The sequence below is a fragment of the Bidens hawaiensis genome, unplaced genomic scaffold (assembly GCF_021521415.1).
Source record: "Bidens hawaiensis isolate Kalapana, Puna unplaced genomic scaffold, B.hawaiensis_p1.1 tig00051625_1, whole genome shotgun sequence".
NCBI classification, from domain to species: Eukaryota; Viridiplantae; Streptophyta; class Magnoliopsida; order Asterales; family Asteraceae; genus Bidens; species Bidens hawaiensis.
The window spans coordinates 59,683-75,724 of NW_027499278.1; the positions used below are offsets into that span (position 1 = coordinate 59,683).

The 16,042-nt window shown below is 37.9% G+C and overlaps 2 protein-coding genes across 2 annotated transcripts; one reads left to right on the forward strand and one right to left on the reverse strand.

The window, feature by feature from the left end:
- The first annotated feature begins 8,321 nt into the window (after nt 1-8,321).
- LOC143599235 (uncharacterized) lies at nt 8,322-13,711 on the forward strand. Its single transcript, XM_077077232.1, has 6 exons — nt 8,322-8,339; nt 10,883-11,217; nt 11,403-11,856; nt 12,442-12,710; nt 12,789-13,150; nt 13,503-13,711. Exons 2-5 carry the CDS (start codon nt 10,915-10,917, stop codon nt 13,125-13,127), a joined length of 1,365 nt encoding a protein of 454 aa, XP_076933347.1. The 5' UTR covers nt 8,322-8,339; nt 10,883-10,914; the 3' UTR covers nt 13,128-13,150; nt 13,503-13,711.
- Nucleotides 13,712-15,201: 1,490 nt separating this feature from the next.
- LOC143599227 (tubulin beta chain-like) lies at nt 15,202-15,760 on the reverse strand. The gene is made up of 2 exons (XM_077077227.1): nt 15,367-15,760; nt 15,202-15,212 (listed from the first exon to the last, which is right to left on the reverse strand). The coding sequence occupies exons 1-2, from the start codon at nt 15,758-15,760 to the stop codon at nt 15,202-15,204; spliced, it is 405 nt and encodes a 134-aa protein (XP_076933342.1).
- Between the last annotated feature and the right edge of the window lie 282 nt (nt 15,761-16,042).

Here is a 16,042-nt window from a genome sequence, read left to right on the forward strand (position 1 = left end):
AGGCGCTTAACTTCGTTGGGAGGGCAGAATTCTCGCGTAAGAATTTCCTTGAATTCCTCCCATGTCATGCTAGAAGCAGCCTCTGCGCCACGCGCATGAGCTACTCCATTCCACCATGTAAGCGCTCTGGATTCCAGGACACTGGAAGCATATAGGGTTCGTCTTTCTGAGGGGCATTGGGTGTGGAGGAAAGTGTTTTCTATTTTCTCAAGCCACTGGAGCATCACGGTGGCTCCTTCAAGACCTGTGAACTTTGGAGGGTTACCCGCGTTGAAGGATTTAATGTTATAACTGGAGGTATTGGTATTGTTTTGGCTCAAGGCTTGGGCTATTGCGGCGGCCATTTCCTGGGAACGTTGCTGTCTACGCATGCGCGAGGCTTCTCTTCTCTGAAATCGGCGAGATAGCGGAGGCATTCTATAAAAAATTTAATTTTAGTTAATATCTTAGTTTTAGCACAAAGTTTAACCTCGAAAAGCTTGGTTTCACGGAGTTAGATACTATCAAAAGTTAAAGTAAAATAAATGACTTTAAATGCAGACTTAATAAGGGTAACAAATTCGAATCAAGAACCGACAATTCACGTATCACCGTGACTTTCCGAGTTCTCAATTTAAAATGACTAGTAAACGAGTATTGGAGATTGACGATTCATGTATCACCATGACTTTCCAATCTTCAATATAAAATATACAAGAAAATGAGTATTGGAGGTTGACAATTCATGTATCACCATGACTTTTCAAGTCTCCAACCTCAGAACATAATCGTAAATGGAAATTGAAAATCAACTATTCATGTATCACCATGACTTTTCGGATTTTCAAATTCAACAAACGAATATGTAAGTAAAATCAATAAAAATCGAAATTCAACCAAAATCGAAATATCGCGAAATAAAACATAAAATCATATACTGCGCAAGTGCGAGCATATTCATAAATAACGAGTAATTAACAATAAGCGCGCAAACATGAGATTTCTCTCATGCGCGAGGAGGGACTCTTAGGTATTCTAGGCCGTTACGTCTAACCACCTATCCTAAAGTCAACGAGCTCTGATACCAATCTGTAACACCCCGACCAAAGGCGGATTATACATCGGGGCGCCACATATTGTTTCATTACTCGTGACACTATTGGTGTCAATATTTATTAATACACATTTTATCACGCACGCGCAGCGGGGAAAATAAAGAACATAAATCAAACATAAATCAATATATTATAAATTATAACATTCAAACAACATTAACTTGTCTTGATACATTTTAATTCTAGGTCCAAAAGTAAAAACGTCCTACGTGTCCACAAGCTCCAAAACAGCTACTGCAAACCTGAACATGTGTTAAAATAAACGTCAAACACTTTCGTGTTGGTGAGAAATCAAGTTTAATACAATACATAGATAACAATAAATCTGCGCGCAACATGTGTATGTCTGGTTTTCAACAAGGGTGTAATCTGATCGGGATCAACTCTAAGAGACAAGACTGCCAGTGCTCACAATTGAGCTCACAAACAAGACTAACTGTGCAAGTGTAACAAAAGAGAAAATCATAAACGATAGTTCTCCCGTGTTCATCTAATGGTACCATGAAAACTGCGGAATAGACCGTCCATACGGTTAATGATCCACACATACAAATAAACAGCCAAGTTTACGTCCTCAACACATGGGATACTGCGCGACTAAAGTTCATAAACAGTTTAAGACTCAAGTTTTGTATGAACACATGAACATCCCAAAGCATTTAAAATAAAAAGGGATTAGATACGAGATAACTCACTTGATAAACGATGCGGTGAAAGATAAAGCAAGAACCAACTTTAAACAAGCACAAGTTAACCTATAAGTAAAGATTATTGTTTTAACGATCGGTTTTAAGTCTTGATTATAAGTTAGCATAATTAATAAGTAAATTATTTTATATATATATATTACCGGAAAACAGAGCAGAACAGGGAGGAAGACGGAGGCAAGAGAGGAGGGAGGCGGCTGAAGAACAACGGCAGAGAGCAAAAAGGGAGGAAGAGAATAAGTGTAGTGTGTGAAGTGTTAGGAAAATAGTACTATATATAGGCAAACCCTAGGGGACACAAACCCTAGAAAAGATCTCCAAAAGTAAAAGAAAAGATATCAAAAGATATGGCAGCTGCAGGGGGCAAGATAAAGCTGACAGGGAACAGTAAAAAGCATGGGCGGATCAGATAAAGGTACTGGTCAAGCATGGCAAAAGCAGATCTCAAAAGATAATGTCAGTCACTTTTTCTACCAACCAATGGGGGTTGGTACGCATGCTGCGCCGAAAGTAACTATTCAGACATTAGATAGGTTAGGTCAACAGCACAACAGATAAGACAACACAAAAGCAAACGGCTAGATTTAAACAGAAGATACAAGGGTTAAGCGCGGGAAGGCTGAGTGCGCGAGCGCGAAGGCTGGCACAACAATCCTTAGCGCACTGCGGGAAGAATCACAAATCCTTCGCGTGCTGCGTGAAGAACAAGAATTCTAAGCGCATCGCGGGAAGAACATACATTCTTAGCGCATTGCGGGAAGAACATGCATTCTTAGCGTGCTGCGAGAAGAGTTCTCTTCACACATCGCAGGAACAAGATGTCTTCACGCAGGCTTCCATGTAAGGAGTCTGGCGCGTGGAGCTGCAGACATCCTTAGGCGGGAAGAACCAAAGGACAAGCAAAGAGTTGAGGGAAACAAGGCTTAAGGGCGGGACGGCGACAAGAGGGAAAAGAAGGCGGAAAGAGAGAAGGAAGGGGGAGGGGACGGCGGAAAGAAAGAGAGAGAAAAAGGCGGGAAGGAAATATATATTATTATTAAAAGTAAAATATAAATAAATATTAAGTCATAAAAGAAAGAGATCGGGTCAGAGAAACGGGTACCTGGGTCGGGTCGGATCAGGGCAGATGTCACAGCAGGGAGTGCTGGATTGGTTAGGGCATAGTTGTGAACTACAGGGGGAGTTGGGTAGGCTGACAGTGGGTTAGGCGTGTAAACTGGAGGTTGATAAATGGGTTGTTGGGTAATGGGCGGGTTGGTAAGCGCATAGGCCTTGCGCCTGCGCTTGAGGTTGTTACGGTTCGAGGGTTCAGGTTTGGTTTCTGTTGGTTCAGGGGCAGTCTTGGTGGGTTTGGTCTTTTCTGTTCCCCGCAGGAACAGGGTTCCTGCTCTGACATGGTTGTCGCTGAGCACAGCGGCCAACTCGATGGCGTCAGAGAGGGTTACTGGGTTTCTGGCCCATACAGAATCTTGAATTTCCATGGGAAGACCCCCAAGGAATTTCTCTATGGCTCGGCGGGAAGGGGTAACAAGGTGAGGGACAAGCAGGCTTAGTTCATGGAAGCGCGTCGCGTACTCGCGCGCTTCACCGCTGTACTGCTTAAGATTCCAAAATTCCTCCTCCAGGCGCTTAACTTCGTTGGGAGGGCAGAATTCTCGCGTAAGAATTTTCTTAAATTCCTCCCAGAGCATGCTGGAAGCAGCTTCTGCGCCACGCGCATGAGCTACTCCATTCCACCATGTAAGCGCTCTGGATTCCAGGACACTGGAAGCATACAGGGTTCGTCTGTCTGAGGGGCATTGGGTGTGGAGGAAAGTGTTTTCAATCTTCTCAAGCCACTGGAGCATCACGGTGGCTCCTTCAAGACCTGTGAACTTTGGAGGGTTACCCGCGTTAAAGGACTTAATGTTATAACTCGAGGTATTGTTTTGGCTCAAGGCTTGGGCTATCGCGGCGGCCATTTCCTGGGAACGTTGCTGTCTACGCATGCGCGAGGCTTCTCTTCTCTGAAATCGGCGAGATAGCGGAGGCATTCTATAAAAGTTTTAATTTTGGTTAATGTCTTAGCGCAAAGTATAATCTTATAAAGCTTGGTTTCACGGAGTCAGTTACAGTCAAGAGTTAAAGTAAAATAAATGATCCTAAATGCAGACTTAATAAAGGTAACAAATTCGAATCAAGAATCGGCAATTCATGTATCACCATGACTTTCCGAATTCCCAATTTAAAATGACTAGTAAACGAGTATTGGAGATTGACGATTCATGTATCACCATGACTTTTCAATCCTCAATATAAAACATACAAGAAAATGAGTATTGGAGGTTGACAATTCATGTATCACCATGACTTTTCAAGTCTCCAACCTCAGAACATAATCGTAAATGGAAATTGAAAATCAACTATTCATGTATCACCATGACTTTTCGGATTTTTAAATCCAACAAACGAATATGTAAGAAAAATCAATAAAAATCGAAATTCAGCAAAAATCGAAATATCGCGGAATAAAACATAAAATCATATACTGCGCAAGCGCGAGCATATTCATAAATAACGAGTAATTAACAATAAGCGCGCAAGCATGAGATTTCTCTCATGCGCGAGAGGGGACTCTTAGGTATTCTAGGCCGTTACGTCTAACCACCTATCCTAAAGTCAACGAGCTCTGATACCAATCTGTAACACCCCGACCAAAGGCGGATTATACATCGGGGCGCCACATATTGCTTCATTACTCGCGACACTATTGGTGTCAATATTTATTAATACACATTTTATCACGCACGCGCAGCGGGGAAAATAAAGAACATAAATCAAACATAAATCAATATATTATAAATTATAACATTCAAACAACATTAACTTGTCTTGATACATTTTAATTCTAGGTCCAAAAGTAAAAACGTCCTACGTGTCCACAAGCTCCAAAACAGCTACTGCAAACCTGAACATGTGTTAAAATAAACGTCAAACACTTTCGTGTTGGTGAGAAATCAAGTTTAATACAATACATAGATAGCCATAAATCTGCGCGCAACACGTGTATGTCTGGTGTTTAGCAAGGGTGCAATCAGATTGTGATCAAGCCTAAATAGATCATAGCTCATAGTTCATAGTTCAATCCGTGCTCCCAATTGAGCACAAAAACGAGAAAACATCTGTGCAAGTGTAAACAAAGAAAACCGTAAACGATAGGTCTCCCGTGTTCATCTAATGGTACCATGAAAACTTCGGAATAGGCCGAACAAAGCGGTTAATGATACACACATACAAATAAACAGCCAAGTAAACGTCCTCAACACATGGGATACTGCGCGACTAAAGTTCATAAATAGTTTAAGACTCAAGTTTTGTATGAACACATGAACATCCCAAAGCATTTAAAATAAAAAGGGATTAGATACGAGATAACTCACTTGATAAAGATGCGATGATAGATATGCAAGAATCAACTCTTAAACAAGCAAAGTTAACCTATAATTAAAGATTATTGTTTTAACGATTGGTTTTAAGTCTTGATTATAAGTTAGCATAATTAATAAGTAAACTATTATATATAATATATATTACCGGAAAAGCAGGAAGAACAAGGAGGAAGACGGAGGCAGAGAGGGAGGCGGCAGGAGGACAACGACAGAGAGCAAAAAGGGAGGAAGAGATAATAAGTGTAGTGTGTGAAGTGTTAAGAAAATAGTACTATATATAGGCAAACCCTAGGGGACACAAACCCTAGAAAAGATCTCCAAAAGTAAAAGAAAAGATATCAACAGTAAAAAGATTCCAAAAGCAAGATATCAAAAGATATGGCAGCTGCAGGGGACAAGAGAAAAGCTGACAGGGAACAGTAACAGGCATGGGCGGATCAGATAAAGGTACTGGATAAAGCATGAAAAAGCAGATCTCAAAAGATAATGTCAGTCACTTTTTCTATCAACCAATGGGGTTGGTACGCATGCTGCGCCGAAAGTAACTATTCAGACATTAGATAGGTTAGGTCAACAGCTCAGAAGAAAAGACATTACAAAAGCAAACGGCTAGAATAAACAGAAGATACAAGGGTTAAGCGCGGGAAGGCTGAGTGCGCGAGCGCGAAGGCTGGCACAACAATCCTTAGCGCACTGCGGGAAGAATCACAAATCCTTAGCGTGCTGCGTGAAGAACTAGAATTCTAAGCGCATCGCGGGAAGAACATACATTCTTAGCGCATTGCGGGAAGAACATGCATTCTTAGCGCGCTGCGAGAAGAGCATGCATTCTTAGCGCGCTGCGAGAAGAGTTCTCTTCACGCATCGCAGGAACAAGATGTCTTCACGCAGGCTTCCATGTAAGGAGTCTGGCGCGTGGAGCTGCAGACATCCTTAGGCGGGAAGAACCAAAGGACAAGCAAAGAGTTAAGGAAAGGGTTCAAGGCTTAAGGGCGGGACGGCGACAAGAGGGAAAAGAAGGCGGAAAGAGAGGAGAGGGACGGAACGGCGGAAAGAAAGAGAGAGAAAGAGGCGGGAGGGAAAAGTATATTATTATTATTGAAAGTAAAATATAAGTATAAATAAATATTAAATCATAAAAGAAAGAGATCGGGTCAGAGAAACGGGTACCTGGGTCGGGTCGGATCGGGGCAGATGTCACAAGTACGATGATGATGATGATGATGATTTCTCTCTTTATTTATTGTTACTTAAGGGACACCCTTAATTATAGACAAGTAGTTCAATGTAAACGAACCATAACCATTGTCGAACATGCATTTAACGAGTTAAGGCTGGTCGTATCCAATTCTGGGAATAAGTTGGGTGCGATGAAGGCGTCATATATGGAGATGATTGAGCTAACTTCCGGATCCAGGTTCACATTATCAAACTCGATTAGTATTTGATGATTGTTCTTTTTAAATTTAATTTGAACCAATACACAAATGATTGTGAAGAAAAAAAGGAAAGGAAGAAAAAGAAAAGGGTCACTTAGGGCTAACCAAATTTTAATAGTTATTCCATTTAGGCCATTAATTTTAAAATCATAAAAAAGTTTTAAACAAAAGTCAAAACAACATTGAAATTTGATTACTATTTTATTATTTATCTCACATCTCACATGTTTAATCAACCAAACATTTATATGTAATAAAATGTTAACAATTAGTTTATAAAGAATTAGATGCCATTTATATTGTCATGGTGGTATATGTATATCATGTTATATGCAATCTTCTGTAACGGGACTAAGGGAGCAACACCCTTCTGGAGGGTCCAAGGTGCAAAACCATGGGCCATGACATGACATGACATGGTCCTTAATTTATATGGTTGATAAAAAAGTTACATGAATTTAAGGATAGTAAGTTGTTGTTTGATCTTTAATATCAAACTTGGATTATCAGTATCAAACTGGTCATCAGGATCAACTCTGGTAATCAATACCATATTATCATAAGAATCAACTTTGGTTATTAGTATCAAATTTGATCATCAATATCAAATATGGTTCCCTTCAACAACTTTGGTAATCAGTACTAGATCTGGTTTTTGCGGCAATATTGGTCGCCATATCATAATGATTTGTCTGTCCTAACTATAGTAGTTACAAGCGGTTGTAACTGTCAACATACCCTTTCATAAAACGTTGCAATGGTTCATGGAAACGATTCAGCCCTATATAATGAATTCAATTGGTCTGTTTTCTACAACGCTTTTTCAACTCCGTTTACTGCATAAATCACATCTCGTTATCAAGAAACACTTTATTTCTTAGTCGATTAAAAATTTCATTCATGCCAAATGCTTTAATATGAAAGTGATTACATCTCGTACTTGAGACCTCTACAATCGAGTCTTTAATAAACGAACGAACACGCATTTTGTTCATTCATTTGTATTCATTAAATGTCAATAAACACGTAAGTAGTTAAATTTATATAAATATAAACATAACAAAAGCTCGTGTAATTTATATGCATACGTACATTTGCGTTCATTTATATCTTTTTTTCTATATTCGTGAACTAGTCGTTTGAGTTTAAACAAACATCAACAATCATGTACATAGTTGTCTTCTTAATGAACGGACATGAACACAATAAACAATAAATTGTTTGATTATATGCTCGATTAAAGTTAAATGAACGAACAACCGAACACAAACACACACCCGTTATGTTATATAAAAGACAAAGACTATTTGTGTCAAAACTCTTAGTATACGATCGTGAACTAGTCGTTTGGGTATTAAACGAACATCAACAAACATGAACTCGCCCGTTTTCTTAATAAACAAACACGAACACAAGAAATCGTCCGATTAAATACTCGATCAAACTTAAATGAAACAAACAGTCGAACACAAATGTGCCCGCCCGCGTTATATAAAACACAAGGACTATTCGTGTCAAAAACTAATAATATCCGCCAATCCTTTACACCATAATATATAAAACACGCAGATAGAATTTTCTAGAACAGAAGCAAATAATAATAATAATAATAATCTGCAAGCCCTAACTGCTATGTGACGTCATCGGCCGGTACGACGGTGCTCCTCCGTGGTAACCTCACCGGAAGCCTTTATTATCTTCATTTACATTCTACTTACTACTTATTCGTATTCATTTGATTCGTCTTATTATCAATAGATTTCGTTGTTCTAGGGCTTATAATGTGCGCGAATTTGTTTTATGCGTTTTAAGCTGGATTATTATGTATTATTAATTGATTGATGATTGTATGTGCTCTTACGGAGCTGAATTGTTGCTTACGAGCTTACAGATTTCGATGTTCTAGCCTTCTAGGGCTTGTAATGTGCGTGAGCTTGTTTTATGCGTTTTAAGCTGGATTATTATGTATTATTAATCGATTGATGATTGTATGTGCTCTTACGGAGCTGAATTGTTGCTTACGAGCTTACAGATTTCGATGTTCTAGCCTTCTAGGGCTTGTAATGTGCGTGAGCTTGTTTTATGCGTTTTAAGCTGGATTATTATGTATTATTAATCGATTGATGATTGTATGTGCTCTTACGGAGCTGAATTGTTGCTTACGAGCTTACAGATTTCGATGTTCTAGCCTTCTAGGGCTTGTAATGTGCGTGAGTTTGTTTTATGCGTTTTAAGCTGGATTATTATGTATTATTAATCGATTGATGATTGTATGTGCTCTTACGGAGCTGAATTGTTGCTTACGAGCTTACAGATTTCGATGTTCTAGCCTCCTAGGGCTTGTAATGTGCGCACATTTGTTTTCTGCTATTTAACCTCGATTATTTTGTATTTTTTAGTCGATTGATAATTAATTGTATATGCTCATATGGAACTGAATTCTTGCTTACTTGCTTATAAGTTTTGGTGTTCTATGGCTTCTAGTGTCTGCAAGTTTGTTTAATCGCTAAATGTCTGTATTTGCTTATATAGCACTGAGTTGTTGCTTACGTGCTAATAGATTTCAATGTTCTAGAGCTTCTAGTGTGTGCGGCTGTGTGCATGTGTTTAATCGCTAGATGCTTGTATTTGCTCATATAGCATTGGATTGTTGCTTACTTGCTTACAGATTTCAATGTTCTAGGGCTTCAAATGTGCGCAAATTTGTTTTCGCGTTTTTACCTAGGTTATCGTGTATGCATTAATCGATTGATCATTATATTTGCTCATATGGCATTGAATTGTTGCTTATAGATTTCAGTGTTCTAGAGCTTCTAGTGTTCACGAATTCGTTTAATCGCTAGATGCTTGTATCTGTTTTTGTAGCGCTGAATTGTTGCTTACTTGCTTCTTGAGTTTAAGGTTCTAGGACTTTTAATGTCTGCGAATTTGTTTAATCACTAGATGTTTGTATTTGTTTATATAGCACTGAATTGTTGCTTACTTGCTTATAGATTTCAATGTTCTAGGGCTTCTAATGTGCACAAATTTGTTTAATCGCTAGATGTTTGTATTTGCTCATATAGCACTGGATTATTGCCTACATGCTTCTAGGTTTCAATGATCTAGGGCTTCTAACAGCACGGATTCGTTTCTGCTTTAGATTATAGTGTATTTTATAATCGTTGATAAGTGTATTTGCTCATATATCATTGAATTGTTGTTTACTAGCTTATAGATTTCAATGTTCTTGGGCTTCTAATGTGCATGAGTTTGTTAACTGTGGTTGAACCTAAATCATTGTATATTTTAATTGCTCGATGTTTGTATATGCTTATACGGCACTGAATTGTCGCTTAAATATACGGCACTGAATTGTCGCTTATAAGAAACTGGAGATGATATCACTATGATTGGAGTGAAAACATGCTATTATTGTCTTTCATATATCTCTTGATTTGTATGATAGTTTTTATAAACAGTAAATGAGCAAGCTTGAGCTCGACCAGGCTCGTGCTCTGCTTGTTTTGACTTACAAGAGCCTGAGCTCGGCTTGTTTCGAGCTCTGTTTCTAAAGCTAGAGCTCGGCTTGTGAGTCGTTTTTTCAAGCTTGGGCTTGGTCGTTTAGTATTTTCTATTTATATACGTTTGTCATTTTTTTTTATATATTTTGACAAATACATTAAATGTGTCTAAGCTCAGATTGAGCTCGGGTAGTAGCTTAAACGAGCCAAAGCTCGGCTTGAGATGGGCTGCACAGTGTGAAATTAATGCATAGAACTCCAAATGAGGTAAAACTTGAAAATACACGAAGCTCAAGCTTTGGCTCGATAACTAAACAAGCTTTATATGAGGTACGGGCTCGGATAGTTTTGAGCTTTTTATCGATCCAATCTCAAGTAGCTCAGGAGCAGCTTGGCTTGTTTGTCTTAACGAGTGTTAGTGTATCACTTACATATGTTCATCCAGTGGTCTTTGTTTGTTGTAAATGGTGAATTGATCTAAATACATTTTGCAAGAATTCCTGGGATTTACAGAATTATTTTTGAAATGAATTTGCACTATGATAAAAAAAAATTAACAAAACGATTTTAATCTAATTTACCGAAAGTTTGGGTGTTAACAAATGCATGTAAGGTTATTTATCAGTGTATCACATGTTGCATTGTCATTTTATTCTGATTTTATGCTCATTTGTTGTGATGATGATAACTAACTCTATCACACGGTTGCAGATCGGGCTATATATTGTTTAACAACCTTAAGAATGTCTAGCAGAGAAGATTCAGACATTGATGATGATTTTAGTGACCTCTACAAGGAATATACCGGTCCACTAAAATCTAATACCACTAGCGTTCCTGAAACCACAAAAACAAGCAAAAGGTCTCATGCTGATTCAGATGAAGAACAAGAAACCCTAGACCCTAACGCGGTTCCCACTGATTTTACCAGCCGTGACGCTAAGGTTTGGGAAGCAAAATCTAAAGCTACCGAAAGGAACTGGAAAAAAAGAAAGGAAGAAGAAATGATTTGTAAACTATGTGGAGATTCCAGTCATTATACACAGGTATTTGTTACAGTGACATAAAGTTAATTTTACTAGCTTGTCTGATTGGTTATTGTAACTATTGGGGATGTTTGGGATTGCTTATATAAACAGCTTATGTTAATAAGTATTTGAGTGCTCTTGTTTTTTTACACTAATTTCAACTATTTTTTTTGGGTGTTCTATGTATGATGTAAATGTACTAGGGTTGTCCATCTACTCTTGGGGCTAGTCGCAAGTCTCAAGATTTATTTGAAAGGGTTCCTGCAAGAGACCCTCAAGTAAAAGCACTTTTCACTGATAGGGTGGTTAAAGAAATTGAGAAGGATATTGGGTGCAAAATCAAAATTGAGGAAAAATTTATAATTGTTAGTGGCAAAGATGGAAAGATATTATCGAAGGGTGTGGATGCTGTTTTCAAAATTAAGAGCGAGGGTAGCAAAACAGGTGAATCCAATTCCAACACACGTGAATCTAGTTCCAGGTCACCAAAAGGGAGAATTCCTGTTGTATCTAAGGTAGGACCCACTGATTCTCAGAGGTCTAATCCTAGTCCAAGATATCCTTCAAACCATGACCAAAGGTCAGGTCGACAAGATAAAGTGATTAAAGAAAATGTGCGTGAGGAGTTTCAGAAGTACCCGAGGGGATCCCCACAAGGTAAAGACAACGATGCCTTATTTGTTTTGGGTTCGACCGTTTGGGTTGGTGGTCCATTTGTATGACATAACCATGAACCGCAGAACCGGACCTGATTAGTTAATCATGTTGAAAAATTGAACCCTGACTTTGACACGTTTATTAAACAAGCTAGTATATCAACTCGTTTGTATGACTAGTATCATTGATATTGATAACTTAACTACTGTAAGATCAAAATCAGCCGCTGTTTTTCAAAAATCAGTATTAGATGCTGTTTCGATCAGCTTAAATGAAAAATTCGTCATTTTTAATCGAATACAAATTATATATCTATTATATACAAACTCTGTTTGATCCTTCTGTGGTTTATAGTGTATTACTTACAAAATATCATTTTGGTGGCTAAAAATTTGTAATAGTTGTAATAACTTTTGGTTGTTTATTTGTATATGTGCAGCTAGAGGTAAGTGACTAAGTTGTTATATTCAAGAATTATGTGTTGGGTTCTTTAGTAACTTTCTGGGTGGCTCTGAAATCTGAATTGAACCGATTGAAAGAATCTTGAATCAAAGTGTTTAACACACTCTTCATTTGGTGAATTAGCTTATGGGAATGATGGCATTCACTTCCGATCAACACATTCAAAATCTCCCGCTCGCCGTCCACCGTACCCTGGTGGATCATATGACTCAAAAGATAATCACAGATATGGACCCGGGCCTGGGCCCATTTCACAGCATAGTCATCAGGAAGCCCATTCTACATTCTCACTAGCGTTGGAGGAATTAGAGTTGGAATATAAGAGGGATGCAATGGATATTGCAAAAATTAGAGATAAGGCGGAAGATGAAGAGAATTATAGGCATTGCCAGGTAATGGCGTTTTCGTAATTTCTCATTTTTTACGTAGTGTCTTTTGACTTTCTGACATCTTTTTGTGTGCACATGCAGGCTATTGAACAAATTAGGGGAAATTACATGAAAAGGTTGGCTACAATAAGGGAAATGCATGCAAAACAATGGGAACAATTTCTTCAACTGGAAACACGAAAAAGACAGCAAGAAACCCGTCAACAAATGTCTAATGTAGGATTTGGTGGTTATAGAAATGATAATCATTATGATTATGGTGATGCTGCTGCTGCTGCTAATCCTTATATTAATAATATGCCAATGGAATCAAGATTAAGGTATCCAGAAATTGAAAACAATCCTTCTTTGAGGTCCAATAATTATGATTTTCAACGCCCAAGGCACGGGGATCATGGGGAAGCATATAATCGATATTAAATCATCTCTATGCGTAAAATCAAGTGAGTTTTGTCTTATTTTTTAGAATAGTTAAATTATTTCAAAAACATGTTTGGATGAAAAAATGCCATTTTCAAATCATTTGAAGTGCATTTTGTCATCCAAATGTTTTATTGTCCAGAGTTATGGTATAATTGACTTTATAGGTTACGCTATGTGTGTATTTGGCTTCATATATATATATATATATATATATCATTTCTGATTACAAAAAATATCTAGGATGATGAAAATGATGTTTAAAGGTTTTTAAAAAAACAACATTTTGAACAGTTTCTGAGCCCTTGAACCCTATAAACCGTGATGTTTTTTTTTTTGTATTTTTCTTACACCACTTTGCTCGCAAATATTCAGGGACTGGTGTTCATGTCGGGAAGGTATTCATCGTGCTTTTCACATATGGTAAATTAACCATCTTCCTGTTTAATTTTGAAATAGTTTCTACGTATGCTATTACTCTATTTAAGGAGATTATGGTTTGTTGAGATGAACATAACTCTCTTTGCTTCGTAGTCGTTTTTTCTTTTTAGATATTTTTATGAGTAGTTGGTGGATTTTATCTCACAATTGAGCATTTGGTTTGTGGGGTATCTTTAAAGTTTAAACTAATATCATATATTTCATCCTTTCTGGAGACTATAATGAGTCTTTATCTCTGAGGGTTGGATTATATGATTTTATGTATTTTAGGGTTAGTATGGGGGAAACATGGTTTTATTTGTGTTCGGGTGTAGTTTAATGTTTTTAACGAACATAGGTATCATATGAGAAGGTTGCTTTAAAAATTGGTTTTATTAGCATATGTGGTTATGGCCTTATGGGTTGGGAAAATAGTCATGGGCCGAGTGAAACATTTTAGCCGCAGGCGTCTTTAGGACTGAGTGCAATATCTTAGGAGTTAGGATGCTTGGTATTAAACTATTAAATATTAGGAGGCTTAAAATGGGAAGAAAACAATAGCGATGTTGTTAGGGAAGAGTTAAAAGTTTTAATTTTGAGTTTAATACTTTTATGATTTTTCTAAACGAAAACATGTAACGTTTACTTCTGCAACGTAGATTAAAACACGCCAATCCTACTATACACCATCGCAATCTATTGTGATCTTGTTTTAAATTAAAAAAATTTAAGTAGGCACCGTGTACGTCTAAATTTCTTGAAATCGTTAGAAAATACATTGATGTGAACTCTCGGCTTTGAGTTTTAGTGTCGTAAAATAGAAGTATGTTTTGGTTTTTAACGGAATCTTTACTATGCCCTTTCTTACCTCATTTTTACATTTAAACCATATTCAATCACAATTGGCCCCTGTGGCCCTGCTTATAGCCACAAGATGTGTGATTGATTATTTGTTATGTCAGAAATGAGTAGTAATATTCATGACTCATTTTAACATGGCAAGTTTTGACAAGTAACCCAATCCCCTTATGTTATACTAATTGTTTTTCTTCCAAACGAAAATTATCGGAATGTCGGTGACTATATCCACATAAAGAAATCTTTGATTCCCAGTTAGACACTAAATGTGATATATTTCTATTAGTGTGTGGTCACTGGTTACTGTGGTATATAAATTCGAGTATTTGGAACTCGCATTTGGAGATGGTATAAGAGCTTGATTCAAAATTTTTGTAGCATTTTGTATATTTGAAAGTGCCATGAAACCTTTAGCGGAGAGATTCGTAAGCTTGGTGAGACGTCGTAAGTATAAGTTGAAGTTGTATTCCTAAAATACAAAATAGAGAATATTTTAGAAAGAACGATTGTTTTCATATAGTTTTTAGACAGAATTACAAATTTTGTCCTTTAAAATAAGACGAATTACGGTTCGTGTCCTTTTCTAAGTTTCCTTGCAGGCGGTGTACTTTAAACTTTTTTTTCCTACAAGTTTTGTCCTTTACGCTAACTGGGTTAGAAAAAGTCAGTTAAATCCTCTCACGTGAGGCGCATGTGAGGGCATTTTGGTCTTTTTGCCTACCATGCAACAACTTCTTCTTCTTCTTCATTTACTAGTCGATCAATACAATAGATCTAGCTTTCTACCAAGTCAAACTTACAGCAAACCTGCTTCACAACATCATTTAACAGATTCATACAGTTTACAGATCTACAACTAGCATATAAAACACAGATCTAGCATTCCTATCAAACAAATAAACATACAAATACACCAGATCTATAACTTCAAACACCATAACAAATCACAATAAACATATACCTTGCAGGCAGTCACAGTTCTCAGCCTCCTTCCTGACCACATCAAGCACAGAGTCAATCAACTCAGCGCCTTCAGTATAATGCCCCTTGGCCCAATTGTTACCCGCACCAGACTGTCCAAACACAAAGTTATCCGGCCGGAAGATTTGCCCGTACGCGCCAGATCTGATGCTGTCCATGGTTCCAGGCTCCAGATCCATCAGCACGGCGCGTGGAACAAACCTTCCGCCACTCGCCTCATTGTAGTACACGTTGATTCGCTCAAGCTGAAGCTCAGAGTCGCCGGTGTACTTTCCGGTGACGTCAATCCCGTGCTCAGCACACACCACTTCCCAGAACTTGGCTCCGATCTGGTTGCCGCATTGCCCGCCTTGAACGTGAAGGATTTCTCTCATTTTTTTAAGGAAACTGAGAGAAAATTGGGAATTAGGGTTTGAGAGTGATGAGTGAAGTAATTAGTGAATTAGGGTTTTGTACAGAAACAGAAGCTTAAGATCTGCAAAATGAAGAAGAAGAAGTTGTTGCAGGGTAGGCAAAAAGACCAAAATGCCCTCACATGCGCCTCACGTGAGGGGATTTAACAGACTTTTTCTAACCCAGTTAGCGTAAAGGACAAAACTTGTAGGAAAAAAAAGGTTAAAGTACACCGCCTGCAAGGAAACTTAGAAAAGGACATG